At 39.4% G+C, this 26119-nt stretch overlaps 1 protein-coding gene across 1 annotated transcript in view; it reads right to left on the reverse strand.

The window, feature by feature from the left end:
- Positions 1-26119, reverse strand: part of HECW2 (HECT, C2 and WW domain containing E3 ubiquitin protein ligase 2) — a 171624-nt gene that overhangs the window by 93471 nt on the left and 52034 nt on the right. Inside the window, exons 2-4 of the mRNA XM_077830363.1 lie at positions 20198-20305; positions 7559-7653; positions 1233-1308 (exon numbers count right to left, since the gene is read on the reverse strand). Of these exons, the coding sequence (XP_077686489.1) occupies positions 1233-1308; positions 7559-7653; positions 20198-20305 (279 nt within the window). The remainder of the gene's footprint in view (positions 1-1232; positions 1309-7558; positions 7654-20197; positions 20306-26119) is intronic.

A 26119-nucleotide genomic window follows, 5' to 3' on the forward strand; every position in this document is an offset into this window, starting at 1 on the left:
GAAGTGTTACACTTAAGTATGAAACAGAGGGATTTTGGCCATGATTTAAGTGTAAATTGCAGTAGTGGAGTCACTACTGATATCTCTCTATAATCATATTCATACAGGGGGCTGGGACTAATCTTTCACCCCCAAAAGTAGAAACTTCTTGCACTTAAGACAAAAAGAGACCTACTTTGCCAACATTAGTTAGGTTCCTGATCCTCTCTGCAGCCAGCCCTGGAGGGCAATATCACTCACACAAAGGCACTACACCCTGCAAAATTCTGTTTACAAGGTAGAAGTATCTCCTTCTCCACACAAAAAAGCCCAAACACTTAAAAAACATACTGCCTTTCCCCTAGACACAGCACCTTTATGGAAAAATCTTATTAAATTTGCCATTCTATAAAATATTTAAATCAACCATACAATTCTTGCAGCTGAGCTAGAACTCTCTGTTACACTCTATAGGGTTTTGGAGTGATTTTTATTGAACCCTATTTATTTTCTATAGGCTCTCTTGTGTTTTTCCCCATTAATTGCTACAAAACCATTCTAAAAGGCAGCGTTAGTGTGTTCTAGTCCTACAGAGAGAGAAATCTCCTCAAGGTTTTTGTTGTCTGTTCTTCAAGATTTAGGGACCAGATTCTACCTTCGTTGTTCACATTGAGATACTTTACTCTCATGAGACCACATATAGATTAAGCACTAATCAACATGAGTAAGAGTTCAATTCCTTTTCTCGGTTACTGACTGGGAAAAAAAGTGTTCAGAAAGATTTCACTATTTACAACCCTTGTTGTTTTGGTATTCTGTCCATCTCTCAAAGCAATGGGACTACCGTGCATTCCATTAGCCCTTTTCTATGTGCAGAAAAGATAGCTTTACCACTACTCAGTCTGAGATGGATGTTCCCTTGGGCACACTGAAAATTTCTTGGAGACTTCTCATGCTAGGTCCATCAAATTGGTTTCATTCACTTCTGGATATAAATGAATCTGGTTTGCTTTCAGCATACACGTTCTCAATGAAATTATATAATCTGAGCCACTAGCATGCACTCCTAAAGAAGACAGATGCAGCTGAAGAGGAAATGTTTTCCATCTTTGAGTATTTTAGTTCAGTATTTTTTTAATGTACATTTGCTTTGCCATAGCACAGTTGGAGTCAATTCTGACTTTCAGTAACAATCTAACACAAAACTCATGCTTGTTTTAGTGGGATAATGCAAGATACTTCTGAAATCTTACCTGATAATTCAAAGCTGACTAGTTTCCGAGATTGCTGAGTTGCAGAAGCACCTTCATCCATGCCATCCACCCCCATCTAAAGAGGGAGAAAAAAAACGAAGCGTATCATGGCATTTTTCATTTGTTTTTGTATGTTCATGAGGATGGTTATGAAGTACTCAGGAGAAAAATATTACCCATAGACAAAGCTATAATCTGAAGACACCAGTACTTGTTTCCGTCCACCCCAAATTCCCTGGAATTTCACAAATACTGACAACTGTCTGTGCAATGTAGGGTCAATATTGCAATACTGAGAATATTTCTGAACATACATAATGCATTATTATTAGGTGTGTGGAAGGTATTAACTGGAGAAAGCGAAAGTACTTCTTCCTCATAGGTTTTTGTGTCCTCTCAAAAAATCAATAGCACAAATTGGCATCTTATACATAAGCATGAACTAACCACAGACACTGTGCAGTAAGTAGTTCCATGTACCATTTATTACCTAAACACAAAATACATGGCTTACTGAGGGCAATCAATCAAAATATTTAACATCTATGTGACAAAATAAGGCACATCAGATTTCTAACTATGGCATTGATCTGAAAGTCATGCTCATACGTGGGAAACTTTCCCTGAGGTTTATTTCTACTTTCCCTGATAAGGGCTTTTTTTGTTTGTTTGTTTTTGTAAGTTTCACTTCTTAGAAAAAAAATCTGCCCCATTGCCTCCTCCACAAGTGGAGTTTTTGCAAATGCATCAGTAGGAGGAGCTTGCCTTTTTTCCCCCCAAGAGTGACATGTATCCAGCTAAACAACCCATCACAAATCATGGACTATTAGGGTATGTCTACACTGCAGCTGGGAGGGAGCCTCCCAGACCGGGTAGAGAGACTTGTGCTAGCTCCACTCAAGCTAGTGCACTAAAAACAGCAGAGTGGCTGTTGCAACACAGGGGGCAGCTCAAACTAGCCACCCAAGTCCAAGCCCACATGACCTCCTTGGACTGAGCTTGGATGGCTAGCCCATGCCACTCCCCGTGCCGCAACATCCATACTGGTATTTTTAGCACACTAGCTCGAGAGGAGCTAGCACAAGTCTGTCTATCCACATTAGGAGGCATGCTCCTAGCTTCAATGCTCTTACTTTTCGAATCAATTGAAAATATAGGGTTTGTGTTTCAGGACAAATGGTTCCAAAAGGAGGCACAGCACTCTCATCCAGCAGGGAAAAGACAATGAATTGCTAGGATAAGGTGAAGACAACCTGTGGAAATGCTTACCAGATTGCAAGTCTGATAAAGCTTGATACCTGGACACACTGTAGGGTGTACACTGGGGGTATCTCTAATAAAATAGAGTGTTACCAAAGTGATTTTATATTTAAAAAGAGAAAAATATGTTGAGGATATATGCTTGTAAATTAAGGGTATAAAAAAAGATACACAATAGAAAAGCTATTAATTGGTCTGTTTCCAAGAATATAAATCATAGTTGGGGTGTAAAACACTGAGAAAGATACTGCAGTCTGGCTGCATTTAGCCATATGTTAAATCTGTGAAAGATAAGACACCTCTTTATATCAAGACTGGATAGCTTTCTAAAAATGAAGCTATTACTCAAACAGAAGTGACAGGCTTGATATAGGAGTTACTGGATGAGGTTCAGCGGCCAGGAATTCAGACTACATGATTGTAATAGCCTCTGCTGGCCTTAACATCTTTAATCTGTGAAGAAACTCAGCTTTGCCTTAATATAAAAAGTGTAATGGTGGTCTTTTCAAATTTTTTTTTTAAACAAATAAATATTGCGATCTCATCTGTTAATCTGACTGCCATGCCAATCGTCATGGAATGTATCTGCACACTAAAGCAGCGCAAACACAAAACAAGACTAAGCGGTGAGAATTAATCAGCATCTGAAGTCTAAGAATTTCCTCATTAGCAAAATTCTAACATTTAGTAGAATATGTAGCAAAGATGAAGAAACAGCAGTGAAAGAAAAAGCGATGACAATCATGTCTGAGGTCTCCATTGGCCTTGAGTCTCTTCAGAAAGGATGCACGGTGACAGAAAATTTACATTGTTCACATCTCAGCATATTTCATTTTGCATAAGTACAATATTCACGATTCACTGTTTCTCATGCAATAACATTTGTCAATATAGTGTTCTGCATTCTGTCATGTGCCTATTGACTATGAAACTTATTCCAAATGACTTCATAAGGGTAAGTCACCTGTGACACCATGCAGCAGAATGACCTGGTCTTCCATGGACAATGGGTTAACTCCATCTCAGCTTCCTCTATCCTTTGCAAGGTGCTTGGAAAGCAGAGAGGGGTATATATATATCTCTTTGGGACAGTTGGGCTGAACACCAAGGTTCATAAGAACTGTGGAGTTTTCGGGGTTTTTTTTTGGGGGGGTGGGGGGGGGCTGTTAACTTATATTGATTTCTTGTTCCAAACATTCTTCATTAAGAAAAAGTCCTCACGGATTCTGTGTATATTTTTTCTGAGGCATCCTTCCATCAGATAGGACCACATTATCATACTAATAAATCATGGCAACAAACTATCCATATGAGTGATACTTTTTTTTTTTTAAATAGAAAAAATGCCTCCATTCAATTCAATGATTATAAAAGTAAAAATACATCCATGTTACAGCAGGGCTGGCACTTTGAGGGCATATAATCCAACAAACACAATGACAATGAAATACAATCTTGAATACCCACATCTTTCACATATTCATTGTATATACCCACACTGTACAGACCTCCTTAAAAAGGAGGAGTGCAAGATCAAGAAAATACTAATGACATGGAATAAATTACAACTTTCAGTATCCGCAACTGTACAATCACCAGAGGATTATCTGGCTACACATTATATTACTAAATAAATTAACAAAATGTACTGTGGAATATTATGTAAACTGGGTACATAGAGTGATAAACTGAAATAAGTATAATATAAAGTTGGGAAGCCTTGCAGTGCATATAATAATGCATTTATTTAACAGTACTGAATTATTTATTTTAAACGATTAAAACTATTTACTTTAAATGGTCAGTATTTCACAAGAGTGTGTTCAGCACTGGGATAAATAGTTTGATGTTGAGAGGAAAATCTAAGTCTACTGCACTACAAGGTGCTTAAGGAGTAGTCATGAGAATTCAATTATTTTCAGGTATTACCAGGAATTTTTCCATCTACCCTTGTAATTTCCATTTTAATCAGTGGGCAACTCTCAGTAGTTCTACCTACTTTTAATAAGTAATTAACAGTCCAATAAATTGGAGTTTTAGTCATCTCAAGCTTGAGATATGGGTAAACCCAAACTCAGAAAAGGTATGTTTTACATATATAGAGAGGTTTAGATTGAGGGAAGCTATTCATGTTTCTCCTTAGTACATCTCTCCACAGGAAATAACTCAGCATGCACATAGAATCATGGCCAGTCTTTTCAGTTTGTTACGTCAGCATAGCTATGAAATAGCTGTAAGCAGGATGTGCACTGAATTGTAGGTATCGCCAAACAAATGAGCATCAAGAATTGCTTACTATCGCAACAAATAACTTGCTAGAGCAGAGTTTATTCAGGACACATGCAAAAAACATGCATGTGATAGCACTGACTGTCTTGATCTTGAAAGGTGCTAACGGCTGCTCTGCAAGATGCTGAAGACCGTAAACTCCCATTGGAGATGCTTAACACCTTGCAGGATTAGGCTCAAGCCATGCAGTTCCCAAAATATTATCAAACAGGTCAGTGTGTTTAGATGTATGCTCTATGGGATTCTCCCAGCTTTCCTATTCTGTTGTTAAGGGCTTTCTGTCCATGCTGTACTACAGCAAACTCACTTATCAACCAATTAACAGAAGGTCCTACTTAATAGAAAAATTACATTCACCAAATGATTTCACACTGGATTTAATACAATTGCATCCACTTACTACCAAGTGTCATTAAACAGGCTCCTGTTTGTTTTCTTTTAAACCCCTGGTTTTCTGACCCAAAAAGCATTTAATGTTGATTATTGTGTGCATCTCAAGAGAGTTCTCCGTATTTTGATTAAATATGTAATCTACAAATGAAAACTCAATTTAGTGCATTTTGCTTAGTTGTATAGTTGTGTGTGGCCAAAAATTATGTAAATCTGACTGGACTGAAATACAGTTCAGTGTGCAGTGACTAACAATGGTGTCATGGAGGTTCCACATTTAACGTGTCTTCTTTTCTGTTAGGTGTGCATAGTTCACAAAAAAAAAAATTTCTAACTAACCAGGTTTTCCATCTCAACTTAGTATCTGAGAGTGAAATTGGGCTGTTTTCAGTATCTTGTACAGAGATACTGAAGAACAAATTATTCCCCTAGTCTACACCTGTGCAGTCCTATTGTCTTCAAATAACTTCTTCAGTTGCAATAGTGTACTCCCATTAGATGTCAATAGCAGTGCACAATTAGAACTGAGAATATAATGTAGCTTTTTCCATGTAATTTTAAATTAAGAGGTTGCAGACTTAAAAAAGTGATAGTAGTAGTAAGTTGTCATTCTCTGTGCAGGCCAGACTCTAGAGGAAGATAAGGCAAACATTTGCCAGTGAGCTAATTTGAAGACAGGAAAATTTAATACCAAGATGAACAGGTTTCAGAGTAGCAGCCGTGTTAGTCTGTATTCGCAAAAAGAAAGGAGTACTTGTGGCACCTTAGAGACTAACCAATTTATTTGAGCATAAGCTTTTGTGAGCTACAGCTCACTTCATCGGATGCATTCAGTGGAAAATACAGTGGGGAGACTTATATACATAGAGAACATGAAACAATGGGTGTTACCATACACACTGTAACGAGAGTGATCACTTAAGGTGAGCTATTACCAGCAGGAGAGCGGGGGAGAAAAAACCTTTTGTAATGATAATCAAGGTGGGCCATTTCCAGCAGTTGACAAGAACGTCTGAGGAACAGTGTGTGTGTGTGGCGGCGGGGGTTTAGAAGAATAAACATGGGGAAATAGTTTTACTTTGTGTAATGACCCATCTACTCCCTGTCTTTATTCAAGCCTAAATTAATTGTATCCAGTTTGCAAATTAATTCCAACTCAGCAGTCTCTCGTTGGAGTCTGTTTCTGAAGTTTTTTTGTTGAAGAATTGCAACTTTTAGGTCTGTAATCGAGTGACCAAAGAGCTTGAAGTGTTCTCCGACTGGTTTTTGAATGTTATAATTCTTGACGTCTGATTTGTGTCCATTTATTCTTTTACATAGAGACTGTCCAGTTTGGCCAATGTACATGGCAGAGGGGCATTGCTGCCCTCCCACACAGTTCCTCAGACGTTCTTGTCAACTGCTGGAAATGGCCCACCTTGATTATCACTACAAAAGGTTTTTTCTCCCCCGCTCTCCTGCTGGTAATAGCTCACCTTAAGTGATCACTCTCGTTACAGTGTGTATGGTAACACCCATTGTTTCATGTTCTCTATGTATATAAATCTCCCCACTGTATTTTCCACTGAATGCATCCGATGAATGTAGCTCATGAAAGCTTATGCTCAAATAAATTTGTTAGTCTCTAAGGTGCAACAGGTACTCCTTTTCTTTTTACTAAGATGAACGAATCCTGGGTTCTACTCCGAGTTCAAAAGGGAACATGCTTTAGTGATTACAGACCTTTCTGCCCTGTTTCCCCCTCCCTGCTTCTTCCCCTGGTCCCTCTACCTATCCTTGACCCAGTCCTCCCTGACCACTTGTCCCAGCCCCCTCCAAACCAAACTCATTGTCCCAGTCTCAGCCCTCCCATATTCAGCTCCACATCCCAGTCCCCCCTTCTACTGAGCATGTGTGAACTGAGATTTTCAAAGGCTCATGACTTGGCCAAATTTCTGTGGATTTCTACAGGGATGGCAAAAAGGCACTTCTGCTAAATTTCAGGTCATTGTGCTTCTCAACAAAACAACTGTTTTGCCCATGCTAAATATACGTATTTCCTAACCTAATTCTGAGGAAAAGTTAAACTGTTTTGGCTCATACTTTCTAAAAAGATTCAGCCTGAGGTAGATACATAGCATGAAAAATCTCAGCCCAACCAGTTAAAGTTTGTCAAAGTTATAAGCAATTGAAAAAAAAGTCTTATAATGAAAAGTATTGAGCAACCTTAACAAGAGTCATCACTTCTATGCAGCCTATAATACAACTGGATTGCATCAGGTAAAATCACAAAAATCCCAGTTAATGGCAAAACTCGGAGATTGCAGTTGATATTAAGTGGGTATGACTGACAGGTTAAAGCATCTCTTTACAGATAAATTACAAACTGATATAAAGGCTCCACTTACCATCACAGCGGGGTTTTTCACAGTGATACATGGGGTAGTAGCTCGCAGGGCTCCACTAATACCATGGTAGTATTTAAAACAGATCTTTATTTCAGCTGGGAAAACAAACAAACACACACACTCATGTGGAATCCATACACTGATAATGTGAGACAAAACAGTGGTAGCCCCATGCTTTGGAAAGCTCAGCGGAAACTCAACTGAATCGTAGTTCACTCTTCTGGAAATGAGCGATGGGCTGTTTCACCAACATTATTTATTAATCTAGCCCATCTCCAGTATAATGGCATTTCAATGAAAGTTATGATCTATATTTCCTCTCAAATTCTGGAAACATGAAAATCTTTTCTTCTTAAAGAGGAAAGAGCCAAATTCCAAAATCGCTTCAAAGCCAGTAAAAACCTGGTGGCCCATTCACAATAATCACTTGGTAAGAAAGATAATAAATTTCAGCATGTGGTTTTGTCCACATGAAAGCACCAGCCTAGACAGATATTGACCTGCTTTTTATACATCTTCTGGAGCCAAATAACAGGGAGACAAGATCACTGAATAATGTATTTAGTATTGGCATTGACCTGTGAAGGGAGCTCCATTTTACTCTAAAAAAATAAAGGTGAATTAAAATCACTTAAGATCTTCATCAGATCTAGAAATAGATTTCTTGCAATGAAAGAGACTATACTGTATTGCATGCAAGCTGTTTTATGCTTAAACTATTTTGTCATGTAACTGTTAAACCCTGGAAATGATATAACCCTAGATATAGCTACTTTTCAACATTTGGTCAGTTTAATTGAGGATATTTTGTATCTTGATATTTTATGCAATAATTAAGGAACTGACTATTTGGCTTCTCAGGGGGAAAATATTATACAAATATGCTTAGATAATACATTAATGTTTTTAGATCACAGTAAAAAGTGCCAGCATGCATTATACTGAGATGAAAATTTAACCAAGAGGTAAAAGCTGAGGCTCTGCCAAAATTGCATATGAAAACTTTTTTTAAAATGTGGATACTGTTCTGGAATACAGAATGATTATTAATTCTACAATAACTGTGGTTATCCAAGAATCAGTGTGGATCCCACTGTAGGTGTGCATCCACCTCATGCAAATCAGAGCAAAGAATTCTGAATAGCAGTGCATGCAGGACCACCCATGTACCCTGTGTCTCCTCGTGCTCTTGTATGAGGACAGAAAGGTTGGGGCAGCCACAGTCCTCCTTCAGTTCCCTTGGAATTCTAACCCCAAGATTGCTGAGGGCTCTGAAACATGGGGAAGGAGGATAGGGCGTGGGATCCACACTGTCTACAACACCTCAAAAAAACACAGTTACTGTAGGGTAAGTAACTGTTCTTTCTTCAAGTGAAAATACATAGAGTTTAAAGTCAGAAGTCATCTAGTCTGACCTCTTGTATATTACACGCCATTGAATTTCACCTACTTATCCCTGTACTGAGCCCAATAAGTTACTGATTATTCAAACACAAGTTGTAATTGACTAAAAGCATCTCTTTTCCAGAAAGGCACCCAATCTTGATTTGAAGACACCAAGAAATTGAGAATCCACCACTTCCCTTGTAGTTTGTTCCACCCTCATCGTTAAAAATGTATGCCTGATTTCCAGTTCGAATTTGCCTGGTTTCAGCTTCCAGCCACTGGTTCTTATTATGCACTTCTCTGCTCAATTAAAGAGCTCATTAGTACTTGTTATTTTCTCCCCATGAAAGTATTTATACACCATAATCAAGTCACCTGAATTTGAAAAACTAAAGAGGTATTGTACTTCAGCTATAACAGTGTGGAGGCCCTTCAGCACCGTATGTACAGATCCTTTTGTGAACTGGGGGGAGGGGAGAGACACTCTTTCACAGCACTATTTACTGACAAAACTCTCAACTGTTGGATGCAGTCCAGAGTACTGCATATACATTTTCAGCAATACATAAGGGTCTCTATAATCTCTATTGATTTTTCCCAAATTCGAAAAACAGGAATGAAAAGACATAAAAGATTACTTCCATAGAATGCTGGGAATTTATTTTATTTGTCCCTTTACAACTGATTAGATAGTTCTAAACAGAAGCCCACAACTTAACAATTTAAAAACATTTATAAAATAAATATTTGTACTTTAATCATAAGACGTATTACTATACATTTTTTCCAGGAGTTTGAGCTTTGATATCCCAGCTATTAACAAAATTTCACTTGAAGATAGTCTTCCATCCACACCCAAGCACCAAAAATATAAACTCATCATGGAAATACTTCCTTTTAGAACACAAGGATCAAGTCACTAGTTTGATGTCATCAGGATTTAGCTCAATAAGGTCCAGTCTGTGGTCCTAACTCTCCAAAGCTATGGCAGCCATGATGGACCAGTCAACTATGGCTTCACATGATGGACCATGATGGCAGCCATGATGGACCAGTCAGCTATGCCATTCCTCCTGGCCTCTTATCAAGTAGTTGGGTCCAGAGATCCTATGAGACAATATCAAATGTGTCTCAACCACTACCAGCGGGTCCTGGAGATTGAACGTCATTCCTTAGGAAGGGACTAAAAGACAACACTGGTCAATGTGTCCCCAACATGAATGCACAGCACTTACGATAAAACAGATAGTCTCACCAGCTGGAAAGTTGAGAGAACTCATGTTGAATTAAACTGGTCAGAGAAAGAAAAGTTTCTAACTGATGGGGCCAGCCTTAGATCTACTGATATCAAGAACAAAGATATTTTTGATGCTCCTTGTTTTCTCCTCCACCCTCTTCTCCTATATTTCTCTCATCTGTTTCCCTCTACTGTCTTCCCCTACCAGCTCTTTCTCTCTAGCCCCTACACCATTATGTTATTGGCTTTAAACAGATATAATAGATTTCACATGCAAATGACTTGATTATTCCACAATCCTTACTCATGGCTTACAAGGGTTCATATTACTGTTCTGAGTGAAGGCCAAGTATATTTACCCAGGGAGCTTAAGGTTGAATCCCTGTTCCACATACATCCATGGATCTGTGTCTCCTTTATCATATACATAAAATGGGGTTTGTAAAGATTCTTGGATAGACTAAGTGCAAAATATTATTATACACAATCATCTACTTTGCATATTAAGCTACAGTTCAGCAAAGCACTTATGTACATTCTTGATTTTCAGCACAAGTAGTCCTATTGTCTGTTTTGTCTTAGCGAGATTATGGAGATTTGCCATATGTTGTGTAAATGAGACAAAAGATGATAAAAGTTTAGCTTGATTCTCAAAAAGAAAAAGGAGTACTTGTGGCACCTTAGAGACTAACCAATTTATTTGAGCATAAGCTTTCGTGAGCTACAGCTCACTTCATCGGATGCATCCAATGAAGTGAGCTGTAGCTCACGAAAGCTTATGCTCAAATCAATTGGTTAGTCTCTAAGGTGCCACAAGTACTCCTTTTCTTTTTGTGAATACAGACTAACACGGCTGCTACTCTGAAACCTAGGTTGATTCTGACACTTTCAAAAATAGTGGTTGAAGGCAACAGATTTAAAAACAAAACAAAAAAAAATGTAACAAGAAAATTTCTAAGGAATCCCAAACCATCTTCAGCAGAATGCTGCTAGAAACAGTTTATAAATAGTTTGGGAACAACAATCATGCAGAAATGAGATAAACAGTCCCCAGATGGAACAATTAAAGGACATGGATTACATAATAGCAGAACAGCATTCCAGGGTTCTGGAGGTGCCATGTCATTCTCTTCATTAATCAAAGCTAATTCAGAATTCTGCTGCTTAATTATTTCCAACATACTCTAAACTTCCTAATTCTGAGGTGACCCTGATGGGATTGAAAAATATTAAGATATTTATCTTGTATTTTCTCTGGTCTTGATTCCGCCACCCTTACTCATTTTGAGTTCATAGACTATCAGGGTTGGAAGGGACCTCAGGAGGCCATCTAGTCCAACCCCTTGCTCAAAACAGGACCAATCCCCAATGTTTGCCTCAGATCCCTAAATGGCCCCCTCAAGGATTGAACTCACAACTGTAGGTTTAGCAAGCCAATGCTCAAACCACTGAGCTATCCCTCCCCCCACAAATAGTCCCATTAATTTCTTGTAAAGTAAGGTATGCAAACAAGAGTCAGGCCCTTAGAATTTAGCGGGTTAAATGAGAAAAAAATAGGAATATTAAAATTAAAATGCATACAAGTGATGAATATTTGATAGTCATCTTGCAACAAATATTCTTGGTCAAAACTTCTTCTCATTGATGTAACTTTATGAAAACACTGAACTTTGCATTTTTATATCTCCTAACAATGCCTTCCCCCCCATCCCTGCCAACTAGCCTTAGCATTAATCCTCAAGGATTTATGGTATGCTGAGTTCAGCTTTTAAAACAAATATTAAAAAAAAAAAAAAAAAAAAAAGATCTGAGTGGAAGGAATGGTCACAAAATTTTTTCAAATTCTACCTCTCACTAAGTGAAAATAAGCCAAAAAATGTTTTTAAATCAAACTGAAAGGGAGATGATTGGAAAATGAGCTTTACTGACCCCAAGTACAGCAAGTTTCGATCTCAGAGAACTATTTTTGCCAAAGTTATAATTAGTTGAAAACAGAGCTTGCATATAGACACCTTATATATCAACTCTGACTGTAACATCAGTACACCAGCATGATTCAGACAGTATACAAATGAACCATACATATATGCATTATTACATTCATTGAACCTATCTCACACTCCCTTCAGGCCCCAAACTGAGATTCCTATCAGTACAAAATACAAATGGTCTATATCCACAGATGTTGAGCTAGAATGTTGTACTGCAGTGACAGTAGTAATTTACCCATAAATATCCCAGAGGTGATTGATGTGACAAGACTTGGAGTATCAGAAAAAATCCCAACAGCAGCAACCATGTGTTAGTGTTCAAGATTTAAATCTGTAGTATCAGCACAACAAATATATGCAAATCAATATATTTATAGAAATTTATTATAATACATTTCTACAATATTTATCGAAATAAAAATATGACATTAAAGCTAAAGTACTACTTTATGTAGGATTTTTCTTGGAGAGAAATTTTGATATTAACATTCACCGGAATGAGATTACAGACAGTATAGTACATTATTACTCTAGAGCCCCAATCCACCAAGTGTTTACTTCTGAGAGTAATCCCATTGACTTCAATAGCCTTTGTCTATTGTATAAAGCTGAAGACAATGGAGTAAGCAGTATGCCCAGTGGCAAGTGTTCACAGGACTGGGCTTTTATTTTGTAGCCTCTTTCATACAAAATGATGGAGAAGTGAGATGCAAACACTATCAGTGGAAATGTCTGTTTACTAGCCCACTTGTTTGTGAACCCCTCGACTGACCTTGTTTTTTCTGCTCTTTCTTGGGAGGTAAAAGTAAAGCACTCTCTCTCTCTGAGAGAAAGACATTTCTAATCATCTTTCTTATACTCTTGCTACAATAATTTCATATTCAGAGAGAATTGTTAATAAATCACCAGGTGGTTTTGATGACATTTGTAGATGCTCTAGTCAGTTCTAGATTATAGGTGCAAAAATTAATTTTGTCGCAAAAGTCATATGGAGAGTCTGCAGAACAATTTTATGAACACAGAAAAGAAGGCTGGTCGAGTGGTTTGGGCAGTAGCCTGGGACACATGGGTCAGTCCCTTGCTCTGCCACAGACATCTTGTGTGACCCTGGGCAAGTCACTTAGTCTCAATGTGCCTCAGTTCCCCATCTGTAATATGGGAATAATAGCAGAACCCTACCCTACAGGATGTTATGAGGAAAAATATATTAGCAATTGTGAGATAATCAGATGTAATGGTAAGAGAGCATTACAAACAAAGAAAAATCAGAGCAGCAGCAACTTTAGGAGACCCAGTTTGCCGCAAATGTCTTATTCTGGCATATTGTTCTATTCTATTCACTTTATGTGGACATGGAATGTCACTTGTGTATTTGGCAGTATATTTCAGGAATATTTAGGATCCCTAGAATGACAAAGATAAGGGTTGGAGATATTCTGGCTGTTCCCCAGTGTACAAAGTAGACAGGTTTTAAAAATAAAAATGATAAGAAAAAACACCAGACGAGACTGACTGCCTCCCTGCTGCTTTCCATTTTAACTGATAGTGTAGCAGATGGTAGAGGTCAGGCCCTGAAATAGTTTCATGGTATATCCAGTTCTCTACCTGCTTGGAGACTTTATTTCCCTAGAATCTGAAGCTGAAAAGCTGCTTCAGGACTGAACGCTCACGGTTTTGACAACAGAAATTTTTGGCATCCCTGAAAATGATTCTAGGTTTCATTAATTCTAGGTTTCAAGACACCCCATGGCAGCTGAAAGATATACTTCACTGTCCGTTCATGCTTGCAAATCTGTTCATCAGTAAAGAAAACCATAAACAAGATGGTAGCTACCATCTCGTCCGGGTTGGTCTCCCTGAACTTCCAACTCCCTGCCCCATACTCCATGAACTAACCCTATCCTTCTATGGGAAGAAAACAGGATTTAGGAACTGCAGCAATGTAGGACCTGGGTCTCTAATCCCACGCTTTCAGAAAGGGAGGTTGGGGTGCATTTTTTATACCATTTCCCTCCATATCCCTTCCACTGAACATTCCTGCCCTCCAGTAGGGCATCATCAGGCCCATTTCACACTGTTCACAAGTTCACTGCTTTTCCTGAGTCACAACATTGATGTAGAGCAGACTACCATTATAAATCAGCTCCCTGGTGTGGAAACAGAAGCCCTTCACCAAGTTCTGTCACATCTGCAACAATGCCAGACTCTGCTGGGCTGGGGACTGAAGGACCTGGTTTGAGCAGAACCCAGAACAACCTAATGGCATGATCCCCAGAGTGGACACTCAGACCCTTCAGTAACATTCCAAAGCATCTCAGAATGATTTGAATACATTACACTGTACCGTACCTGCACGATATTGCCACCAACTCAGAGGAGCACTCACTGAACTGGTCTTTTTATTTCACTGAGAGCAGACAGATAATCCCTTCATGGAGCATATGTCATTATTCTGCATTTAAACAATCTTTCTTGAATGAATACAGCAGCTTAACTGAGATGACTAGTGAATCACAACTTTTAGCCCCTCACCATACCTCCCTCCCCCGAAAACAGGCAGCTCCCATTAACTTGTTTTACATGACATGAGTAACAAAATATTTCTCTTTTTTAAAATCTCAGTGATATCACAGCTCAATTTTGCTTTGTTGAATTTCTACAGCTACAGAGTGTTACATTTCATGCTAACATCACACTTTTGCCCTTTGCCTAGGGACCGGAAGAAAGGAACACCTGCCTCTGTTATGGCTGGCGCTGCAGCATAAAGTCAGCCCCTTTGTCTGGAGAGGACAGCCTAAGGGCACCAGCTATTTGTGAGGTAAGCAGGACATTGTATTCGGCAGGTGCTTCATTTCACCCTTCCTTTTCATTCCCTGCTCGCTCCCATCCATACTGGTTGTGGATATTTTTGGAGCAAGTTGGTGTGTGCACAATTATTATTATTATTGGTCTTTGTTTTGATTACTAGTTAGAGCATTTGTTTAGAAAAGAGTCTTTTCTGGCTGCTTTGTTGATTTTTGCTTTAGGATAGTGAGTTCTCCTTGATCGTCTTTGTTTGTTGATTCTTCGGGGGGGAGTGTCTTTGGGGGAGTGAATGAAACTCACCATTTTCACAACAAAGAATTTCCCCTGCCACCTTTTGTGTCTGCTTTTTGTGGTTTGTTTGAGTTGAGGGGAGGAAAAGAAGAGTTCTTCCTTTGTGTTTGTTATGTGTTTGGCAATGGCGTGAATGGAAGATGGTTCCGTAAGGAGAGGTTATATGATGGGAGAATGAATGAATGGAGGAACTAACCTAAAGGGATTGAAGATACCCTAAATTAGGGCCTTAATAGGTACCAAACCATGTGCCTGACTTTAAACATATGACCAATCCAATTGACTGGGACTACTCACATAAAGTTAAGCAGCTTTTTCAGGGCATAAAATGTAAAATGCCTCTCTGAAAAGGATGTAAGCTTTGGGGATAGTAGAAGGAGCCTTTGGCCCAATCTACCCAACTCCCACCGATAAAAGCGAACGTGATGGAATTGGTCATTCCAGATTCCTTGTAGACCATCTTGATTATTTAGCACACGGTGTGGCTGTAGTATCATTAACAGGTATTATCAGCACCTCTCTCAGTGAGTATGCTAGCTATCTTTAGATAAGAAACCTTCTCTTCATACTTGAGTACTTGTCACTTACCACCAAGTCTCATACCTACACCATTTGAGAAAGAGAACTGAGAAAGCAGCAGCTACTCAACTTTAGGTGCATTGGAATACCAATAATTCCCATTTGAGTACCAGCCTTTGGCATTTAGGCTGTGCTTGTCAGGGTCACGAATAAGTCTGCTGCAAGGTTTGGATTGCGGTCAACTAGTCATTTTGTTCATGCTGGGCCCTCAGTAGCATTTGACACACTGACCATGGATTGTAGTTTCAGGAAATAGAGGGCATTGCTGTGCCTGGAACTGTCTTTTAGTTGTTCCAGTCATTCCAAGAGAAGAGCAGTCATATGGTGCTGATGGACAATTGTGTGTAAGCACTAAGCGATTTAAATATCGCAAACCACAAGGATCTAAACTATGACCCATAGTTTCAGATACATCGAGTTCGTTTCTAAATGCAGGGTAGGTATTATTGGTACACTGATGAAACCCAACTACATAGCTTTAGCTTGATGGCCACTGCTCTGGAGGCGTGTTTGGAAAATATTAGGTCCAATGCATCCATCTGCCACTTAACTTCAACTCTGGAAGAAAACAAGTCTTGAAGAAGGACAGCTGTCACCTACATGACATATCGTTCATGCTGATTCCCTACTGCAGGAAGTTAGGTGTCTCTTGTGGTCAAGCCCTGAATGGAAACGCATACTACTAGTGGCATATTTATCCTGGGACACTTCGCAATAGCAATACCTTGTGCTAACAAACACAATATTAGACTGACATTCCCTCTTGAAGATTGTCATGTGGGCTTTTCAATTGCTTGTACCTTGTTCATAATACAGTGGCATAATTGTTAAATGCCAAAAACAATAGTGATCACATTAGACCTGGCTTGCATTCTTTATGTTGGCTGCCTGTGAAGTGGCTAGCTGATTTTAAGCTAACATTGCTGGTTTTTTAAAGCCCTACCCCTGGAACCCAAGTATATTTGAAATATTCACCTTGACTCTGATCTTGATGGTATGTTGTATTTGCACAAAACCAGCCATTTACAGATCCAAACATTGCACCTCAAGTCAGCAGGCAATTGTACATTTTCTGTGATGGGCCTAAGTGTGTGGTATTCCCCAGACATCCATCTTAGTCCATGTCTAAAATATTGCCAAAATAATTTGATGTTTCCCCAGCCCCCAGTGTTTATTAGCTTCCTATCCTATACCTCCCCTCCACCCCACACACTTATTTTATTTTAATGAATTATCTGAATTCATTTCATTTTTATTCTATTAGGACTTTTTATTATGTTTCTATAATGTTCTATTGTACTTTCAGAACCATGTTATGAAATGCACAGACCCTTGGTGGGTAATTTGCATCAAGACCTACAAACAGTTAACAGCATCCCAATGTAAAATGAGGTAATAACAGACAGGCATAATTTCTCTCTCTCTCTTTTTTTTTTTTTTAAATACCATAGAATCATAGAATATCAAGATTGGAAGGGACTTCAGGAGGTCATCTAGTCCAACCCCCTGCTCAAAGCAGGACCAATCCCCAATTTTTGCCCCAAATACTTAAATGGCCCCCTCAAGGATTGAACTCACAACCCTGGGTTTAGCAGGCCAATGCTCAAACCACTGAGCTATGCCTCCCCCCCCCAGGCAACATTTGTTACTTTCAGGCAAATTGGGTTGCAAAGCAGCCCTTGAAGCTTTCCTCATCTCTTCTATGACAGAATTGTCTTTGCACCTTTGATGCCAGACAGATTAGAATTTCTAACAAATTCATCCACATCATTCCAGGATTATTGCATGGATTTCTTCCAGTTGATTAAAATTACAGAAGGTAAAACAGCTCCTTTTCGTGTGAAAAGTAACACTTCACAGCAGCCCAGTTGCTTATGAAGATTGGTGACTGAATTAGGAAGGGGCACAACTTTGTAATTTGAATTTTGGCTGCCAGTACCTCTCAAGGAGTTTAACTTCAAAGAGAAGCTACCACTGTATTCAGTGTTTCAGAGGTGGCTGGCAGCCTTTTAAGTTTTACTTAACTTAATCCATTAAATTGGGAGCTCCCAATTCGGATTTTTAAATAAAGATCAAACCAAAGCAGCTGAGCTGGGGAATGGTGGTGGGGATTCCTGAGACATAAAGAAATCAGGTGACTTAAAGCTGCTTTTCATGTGCACCTCTGCTATTTTAACATCCACAAGAGAAAGCAGGCCTCAAACTACTGCTGTAAAAAGAACATCGGGGCATATGGAGGACAGCAGGAGGAAATTAAAGTATCAAGAAATCAATAATTGGGGGGTGGGGGATATTAATTTTTAGTTTAAATAGGAGGGAAATGATACTTCTCCCACACAACTCTGCCTTTTTCCTAATGTTGCTCCCTATACTTGGAAAAGCTCCCCCTCTCACCATCCTCAAAGTAACCTCACTCTTCTCCTTTAAATCTCTCCTTACAGCTTGCTCCTTTCATCTAGCTCTTCATAGTTAAACTCCTTTTTGGAGTCAGCTACTCAAGGTCTCATTACTATTTTTAATAAAGCTGGTCAAAATATCCTTTTTTCGTTTTTGCAGAAAGTGGTGGAAAAAAGTTTCTTTTTCTCCCTAAAATTCCTCCTGCAAATATTCAGTTTTTTGATAAAAAAAATAAAAAAAAACAGAAAATGAATGATTGAAATAGAAAATTTCCAGAAAAAGTTTCATTTAAAAAAATAACTGAAAATTTTAAAGCAGCTCTAACCTTTTACTTAAGTCAATTTTTTAAAAAAATCCCCAAAATTATATGTATTTATTCCAAACATAACATGCATATAGTTCATTATTTACACATTTGGAGTTTTACTACTCTACAATAAAAGCTCCCATCCACTCCTCAGGACACCCTTGAAAATCATTTAAAAGCACATTAACAACCAGATTTGTCAATTACCCCAAACAAATCAAATAAAATCCTATAGCAACAATATAGATATAACAATCATCCTCCCCACGCAACCACTACCCAGCCCTACCCAACACTTGTTTCCTGACAGGAAAGGAGTAAAAGGTGAGTTTTGCACCAGGCTATCATACTCCAGGCTCTTACAGAGAGGGAACAGGGAACAAGTTTTAAAGGTCTGGGGTCAAAACACCCTACCAGCCATACCCTCTCTTTGTACCCATGAGACTTTAGCCCCACTCACTAATTCTTGCTGATTTACTTAGTTGGACAAAGCAAAGAAATAATGATGGCAGATAGAGATTAACAATTTTTGGGGGGCAGGGACCTCCATCTCCTTACAACTTTTATCTAAAGGGCCAGGCATACGTATGGTGCTACAATATAGAAGTATCTTTTTTGCTACTATAAACTAGGTCTCAGAGTGGAAGAACATTTCTGGAGTAAAAATGCACAACTTTCTTCAGCTTCAGGTCTTAGAACACACTCAAAGGGTGCTCCAATGGCCCAAGGATATACAACCTTACTTCCTCTATACATAACTGTGAGGGGGTCTATCAGTTCTTCTCTGCCCCCAGCTGGAGGAGCTGCTGCCATGACACGCCCCTGCTCAGGCCAGGCTACCAACAAGACTTAGTCTCCACAGACCTAGAAGGGCCAGGAGGAGACAGTGACCAATCAGGAGCCAGCAGGTCAGTTCAGGAGGCTTCTTCTCAGTCTCAGAGGCAGAACTGGGTGAGACTGGAACAGAGGAGGAGCTCTCCAGTGCTTGCCCCAAGTCCTAGGACCAGGTCAGGGCCTTAAGTAGGACTAAGTGCTTGCCTTTGAGGTGTTTTTCTTTAAAAAGCACAGACAGCCAAACTCTGAATTTTTTATTCTATTTGACCATTTTTAGACACTGACGCAGAGTTGATGGCAAGGGCCACCCTGCTCCAGCGGCCACTAGGGATGTAAATATCCGTTTAAAAAGTTTAAAATTATGTCTTTTAATCGGTTAACCAATTAAATGGAGAGGGGCTGAGGCCATCCGGTCCTGGGGATGAAGGCTAGGGTCAGTTATCCGGTAAGACTAATGCTTACTGGTTAACCGTTTCGTATTTTACATCCCTAGCCGCCACAACTTCTAGACTAAGGAAGGGCATACCTATAGTGCCATGCCTGGCACTGCAAGAGTGCTAAAAAGCAGCCCTACATGTGACAATACCCTAAACACACTCAAGGGTCTGTTTAGTTTTCCCTTCCAAAGCATGGCTCTTTGTAAAAACAGCTAACAGAGGTGATTTCAAAATGCTGTCAGACATGGAAATATCACTAACCATAAGCTGCTTTGTTTAGCAGACTTTGATAAAAAGTCATAGCAACTAACAACCCTTAGGGACTGCTGGTTTCCATGTCCATGCCCACCCTGTATTACACACATAGGTACTTACGTTCCATAAAATAGGGGCCAGGTTCAATTCGCCATATGATTTGTCCTTTTTGTGTGCCCGTCACTCCCCGGTTCTTGGAATCCCAGAAATTGGCAGGAGAATTCTCATCTGCAACAGCAAAAAGAAAACCCCTTTCTGTAAAATGGTAACTAATATTAGCCACTAACATCAGTGGATTCTGCCCAGCATGTAACCCAGATATAGGTCAGGTGATAGTAGCCAGGAAATGACTAGCAACAAGATAGAGAGGCCTTAACGTTCTTTCACATTTAATAATCTACAGTTCTTTGGGCAAATAACCCCTTTTCTTTATAATCTGCAGGTTTGGTTGTCGGTTTTTTTGTTGGTTTTTTTTTGGGGGGGGGGGTGGGGGGTTTGAGAGTAAACCAAAAGACCATTAATCTTGGATCTTACACTAAACAGAATGTTTGTTTGTGGTGGTTTCTTATCCAGACTGATGGGCATTAAAATGAAACGGTCAATGATAAATGGCCTTTCACTCCACTGCTGATATTTATATCCATTTATGCAAAGAGAGCAGACAGACATATAAATATAGTAAATGTATGGCATCTTGTTAAAGGTAACCTGCAAAGGCAAAGTATTAAATTCCAAAGACTTTACTTAGTGTTACTTTCAATATCTAGGCTAATGGGAACAAGCAGCATGGTGCAACTGAAAACACCATTCTGCTTTTCATCTTAGAGGTGCCACATTGTACATTCTCATCAGAGCTGTCCCCCTCGCTCGGTCATGTGACACTCCAGCATTCCCCAGCTGCAATATAGTGAAACCCGATGGACAGAGCAGCAATACAGTGGTTCAGGTACATCAATTTTTTTTAATATATTGTTTCTTTAATAAAATATATCCCCTAGAGAAGAAAGGAGGAGGTTTAATGCTCCTAAGGTCTTGTCCTGCAAGATGCCAAGCAACTGCTGTTAGGCAGCTCAGCACTCTCAGTTCTTAGCTGACTCCAGTAAGCGTTCACGGTGTTCAAAACCTCTAGGATGCTCTCAGCAAGGTACAGGATCAGGCACTTAATAGAATGCATGGTATCTGTGAAGAAGTAAAGAAGGATTGGGCGAGGAAAATGTTACTCTTAAGTTAATTAACATTTTGGTGTTGGCATCAATAAAAAGAGATTTTCACCAGGTGACAACTTACTTTTCAGGTACCCAGGCTCTTGTTGGAATGAAAGGAATGCAGGCTGAGAAGCTGTTCACAGAGAGCAAAGGAGAGCACAACAGGAGTTGACTGCCAACAGACAAGCTGATGTAAGTCGATGTGGAATTATTTATACAAAAAGTTCACCCTGATATTTTACAAGTTTGGTTGAGCTCAGATGCTTTGGTAGGCACATAACTAGGCTCACAGAGCCTTCTCTCTCACTGCACTTGTTTACCCATGTTAATTTTAAAAAATATTTCTATTTAATTGCATGGGCATGAGTGTACATTGCTACACTCCTAAAATGTATTCACTGAACATGTAGCCCCCTCTGGGTTTTAATGTGCAATCCTTATTCATGCAAGTAGTCCTTTTGGACTTGATGAGAGCACTCACATGAATGAGGGTTGTAGAATTCAGCCCTATGTTCCTAGAAATGTGTACTCTAAGAAAGAAAAGAAGAAAAATACAGTTTTATTATTTAAAATGTCACAAATATATATATACTTAGCTGAATTCTCTACACTGAATATTCAGCTCTGTGTATGTACACAGTATTCTCCTGAATCATGGTACCACAATTCGCTGTATAATTAGTTTACCTAGAAGAACATATAATCTCCTTTCAAAATCAAAACACAAGCTTTTAAATCTCACGGCTATTTTCAAAGATGAATGCCGTCTGATATTATTTAAAGCACTTGAATTTTATTTATTGATTTTGTTTGTATATAGTTAAATTACAAGAGTGGGTGTCAGAAGTCCTGGGCTCTGTTCCACAAACTTCCTATGTGACTTTGGGCAGATCTTGTCATTGTTCTGTGCCTCAGTTTCCTTGTCTATAAAATGGGAAGAAGATGACTGCTTCCTTACCTTGAAGGCATGTTGCAAGACTAAAATTCATTTATGTTAGCATTGTGCTTTGAAATCCTCATATACAAGACACTGTGGATGTGCAAAGAGTTACTGGCCCAAAAATGAGGAAAGAATTTCTCTATCTGATGGAGTTCCTCCCCGATTGTTCTAGGCCCCCATGAATCTGGAGGATCTCCATGGATACACAAAAGGCCAAAGTAATCTGCACAGAAGCCCTCGTGCCTCCACACTGCTCTGGTGAGTACCCTGCTCCCTCAGAGCAGCATGGCTCTACTCACATACTAGTCATAACTGCCCCTTGGAGATGGCAGGAGAGGGTGAAGTCCTGTGCGGAAACAATCTAGACAAGATCTGATTAGTATTATCCGCATGGGGGTGGAGGGAAGACCATGTGCAATTGCTGGCATCCTGCTCCTCCCTGAACACACCCAGACATCACCTCCACAGAGATAGGTGACCCCTACTTCCACACAGGAGTCGGGGAGATTTCTATGAAGATGGTCCTCTCTATGTTTGGATGTAGGGGTCAGGGCATTCTGGACCACTATTATTAACTCCCAGTCCCAACCATGGTAACATCCTTATCAGTCTGAAATAGTTTCCTTATTCCTCAGTCACATCAACTGTCTACAGACTGTGATCCTGCATAGATTTACCCACACGCTTAACTTTACACATTAACTTCAATGGAATATTCATAGTGCATAAGATCAGGCACAAACAGGATCAGGGCCTAAACCATGTAAATGTTTTCTTCTTTATTATTATGCCAACTTTTTCACCGTCAATGACATGCAGCTCAATGCTGTGCCATTCCATCATCTCTCACCATTCAACTGGGCACATATTTTAATTTTTCAAAGATCAACAGTGTAGCAAAGCACTCCTCACACACATGTTTTGCTACGTCATGAACCATACTTACCCGAAACAGTCACATCCCTTGACAATCTATTACACTGAATATCGCTCAATTATCTGAAACACGAATCATTTCAAATGATTCATTTTTCATTATTATGCCTAGGGAACTATAGTTGTCCGACAAGAGCCAGTTGCTGTAACGTGCTCTTGTTTCTTGAATTCAAGTATGAACTGAATTGGAGAGTGTTCTATTTAGATCAGATTCACAAGGAAAGACATTCAGTATATTGTACACATTAGCATGAAAACACAATGTATTGCTTCAGGTAATGGAAGAATGCAATAAATATTTTAAGCAACAAAATGTGACTTTATCAACAACGTCTCGACAACTAAAATGTTTAACATTTGTTCTTTAAGGGCCCAATCCAAAGCCAACTGTGATGATTCTTGAGGTACCTAGGACAGAGAGTCATCTTGTTACCCCCTGCCTCCAGCATGAGGGAGTCTTGCTTGCGAGGGTTGGGTGTTTGCTCCCTAACACCATCAGTCTCTCAAGCACTCTGCTCTGGGCTATGCTAGCCCTTTCTTTTGCCTTTCGGGTTAACAAGAAGTGCACTCCAGTTCCCAAGTTCCCTTGAATCATTCCCCTGTGATGTCCAGCCCCTGACACTGGCTACTCACAGAAATCCCAGATCCTCTGCTCCCAAAAGAGTACCCCAGTTTACCAGTTTCACTTTAAACCACCACTCCTGTATAACACACCGCACTTGTAGTGAAACAAAAGAAGGTTTATTTAAGAAAGAATAGAGATTCCACTGGAAACAAGAGACAGTGATGGAAACAAATGGTTACAAAACAAAATCATAAAACTTGAAGCAGGGCCTGCACTTATTTATAGCTACCTTTCCTATTGAACAAAATAGGTTCCCACCCAAAGTTCAGTCTGTTGCAAAGCTGACTGGCTTCACATGAACCAGGATCTAACCTTTCATTAAAAATACCCCCACTCAATAAGCTGTCTCCTCAATGAATGGATCCAGAGTCTCTCTTCCCTTTGTCTGCTATAAATGTTCCTTTTTTTTTTTTTTTCAAACCTCAATGTGGTTTCAGTTGTTTGCAGGTGTCTTTGATGGCTTTCCACTAACTGTTCTGTGATGGGGCAATGGTAGACAACTGTACTTTTCCTGACCTCACCAGCTAACCAGGGAGGGATGGCAACTCCCTGATGCATAAGTAAGCCATCGCCACCTGATATCGCTCCCTGAGTGACGTCTTTTAACCTTAAGGCCAGAAGGGCATAAATGTCAGTATAGTTACACTAATCCTTAAATATTACCTGAACACACATCACGCATAGATTAGGAACAATAATAAGTGACAAGCTTTCAATAGAGACCTTACATGTTACCCTTTATGGACAAATACCCTGTAAGCAGTGTGTTTGATGTCGCAAGTTTGTCAGGTCTGAGATGAGAGCTGTTTGCAAAGAATAGTGGACCCTTTGCCAGGGGGCCTTTGTGTCACCCACTATAGTCACTGGGAGTCTTTCCATTGACTTCAACCAGCTTTGGAGCAGGCCCTAAATGAAGAAGCTGCAGAAGGTGCAAGCTGCCTCTGAAATATTGAGTAGCTGAGAAGGTTCCAGATTTTCCTAACATTTCAATTTGTTTAGTCAGGATGTAAAACAATATCCTACGTAGTTAGCATCCTGCTTCTCTCCCCTTTCAGCAAGAAACACTGCCATTTCTAACCATGCTTCTAAATCAAGTGTAGTCCTCCTTGGTGCTGCAACTGCTAGTATAACAGAGAGGTGGGGAAAATTAATAAAAATGACAGATTTGCGAGACAGCTCACTCCACACAAATTATAAATTTGTTTGTTCGGGGTAGGGGCTGTTTTTTTTTTAAAATATGGTTATTTGCTATTTGTGTTATATCATTCAACGGGAAGAATGATTATCAGTGGGAAGATAATTTAAAACTTCAGTGCATGGATTTAAACAAAACAAATATTTTCCTTACACACCAATAAAAATGAAAACTAAACTAATATACAAAAAAAATAAAATATACCTATGGACTGACTCACACTCTCACACATACAGAGAGAGAGAGAGAGAAACTCTGAGCTAAAACTCTGAGCTAATTTTCTCAGAAACTAGTTCTGTGGTCCTTGGTCTGTGGTCTGCAGTCAAAGTCCTGAAAAGGACTGGAAGCCACAGGCCAGGACTGCTGCATTCATCCATGGGCAACTTCAGTTTTAAGCAATCGTAGACCCTTTTTTGGCAGTTAATCCTATTGCTATTTGTTCAGCTGGCTGATTGAGTTGGAATCTGTGCCAAACAATTTGTCTACAATCAGTGACCACAACATACAGCATGCAATAAACTACAGTCTTCATACGTCAGTAATCTGCCAAGTCAAATTTCCGCTCTAGCAATGCAAGATCCCCAAATTCCTGTATGTAGTTATCTCTTTGCCCGGGTGGGAAAAAACCCTAACAATGTTCGATCAGCTACAACAAGCTCTAGAAATTAACAATTACTACATAATGATGTAATACAATTTGGTGGATGTGGGATTCAGCTAAGTTCTTCCAAACTGCTGATCTACTCCAAAAAAAATGACTTGTTCAAATAGTATCGAGTGGTTGCATGTTAACCACGTCTCAATTACTTCCAGATCAAATTGTTCAGTTTATGAGTAAAATAAAAAACAAACAAACCAAACCAAACCTACTAGCCCTGTAAACAAAACCTTGAATTTGAGAATCAAAATGAATTTTTTCCTTCTCATGCTTCATCATCAATAATAAAAGTTCTTCAGACAAATGAGGCTCCCAGATCCAGCTGTGTAACCCAATGTCCTCAAATTGTGTCTTCGGTGACAACTGTGCAAAACTACTACTGCCCACAGTTTTACACAGGCGTAACAGACTGGACCTTAGTGAACAATCCTGTTGACAATGCGCAAAAAGGAATAGAAGCCAACTCATTTTTCCTTGCCATTG

This window comes from Eretmochelys imbricata, chromosome 11 (genome assembly GCF_965152235.1).
Source record: "Eretmochelys imbricata isolate rEreImb1 chromosome 11, rEreImb1.hap1, whole genome shotgun sequence".
NCBI lineage: Eukaryota > Metazoa > Chordata > Testudines > Cheloniidae > Eretmochelys > Eretmochelys imbricata.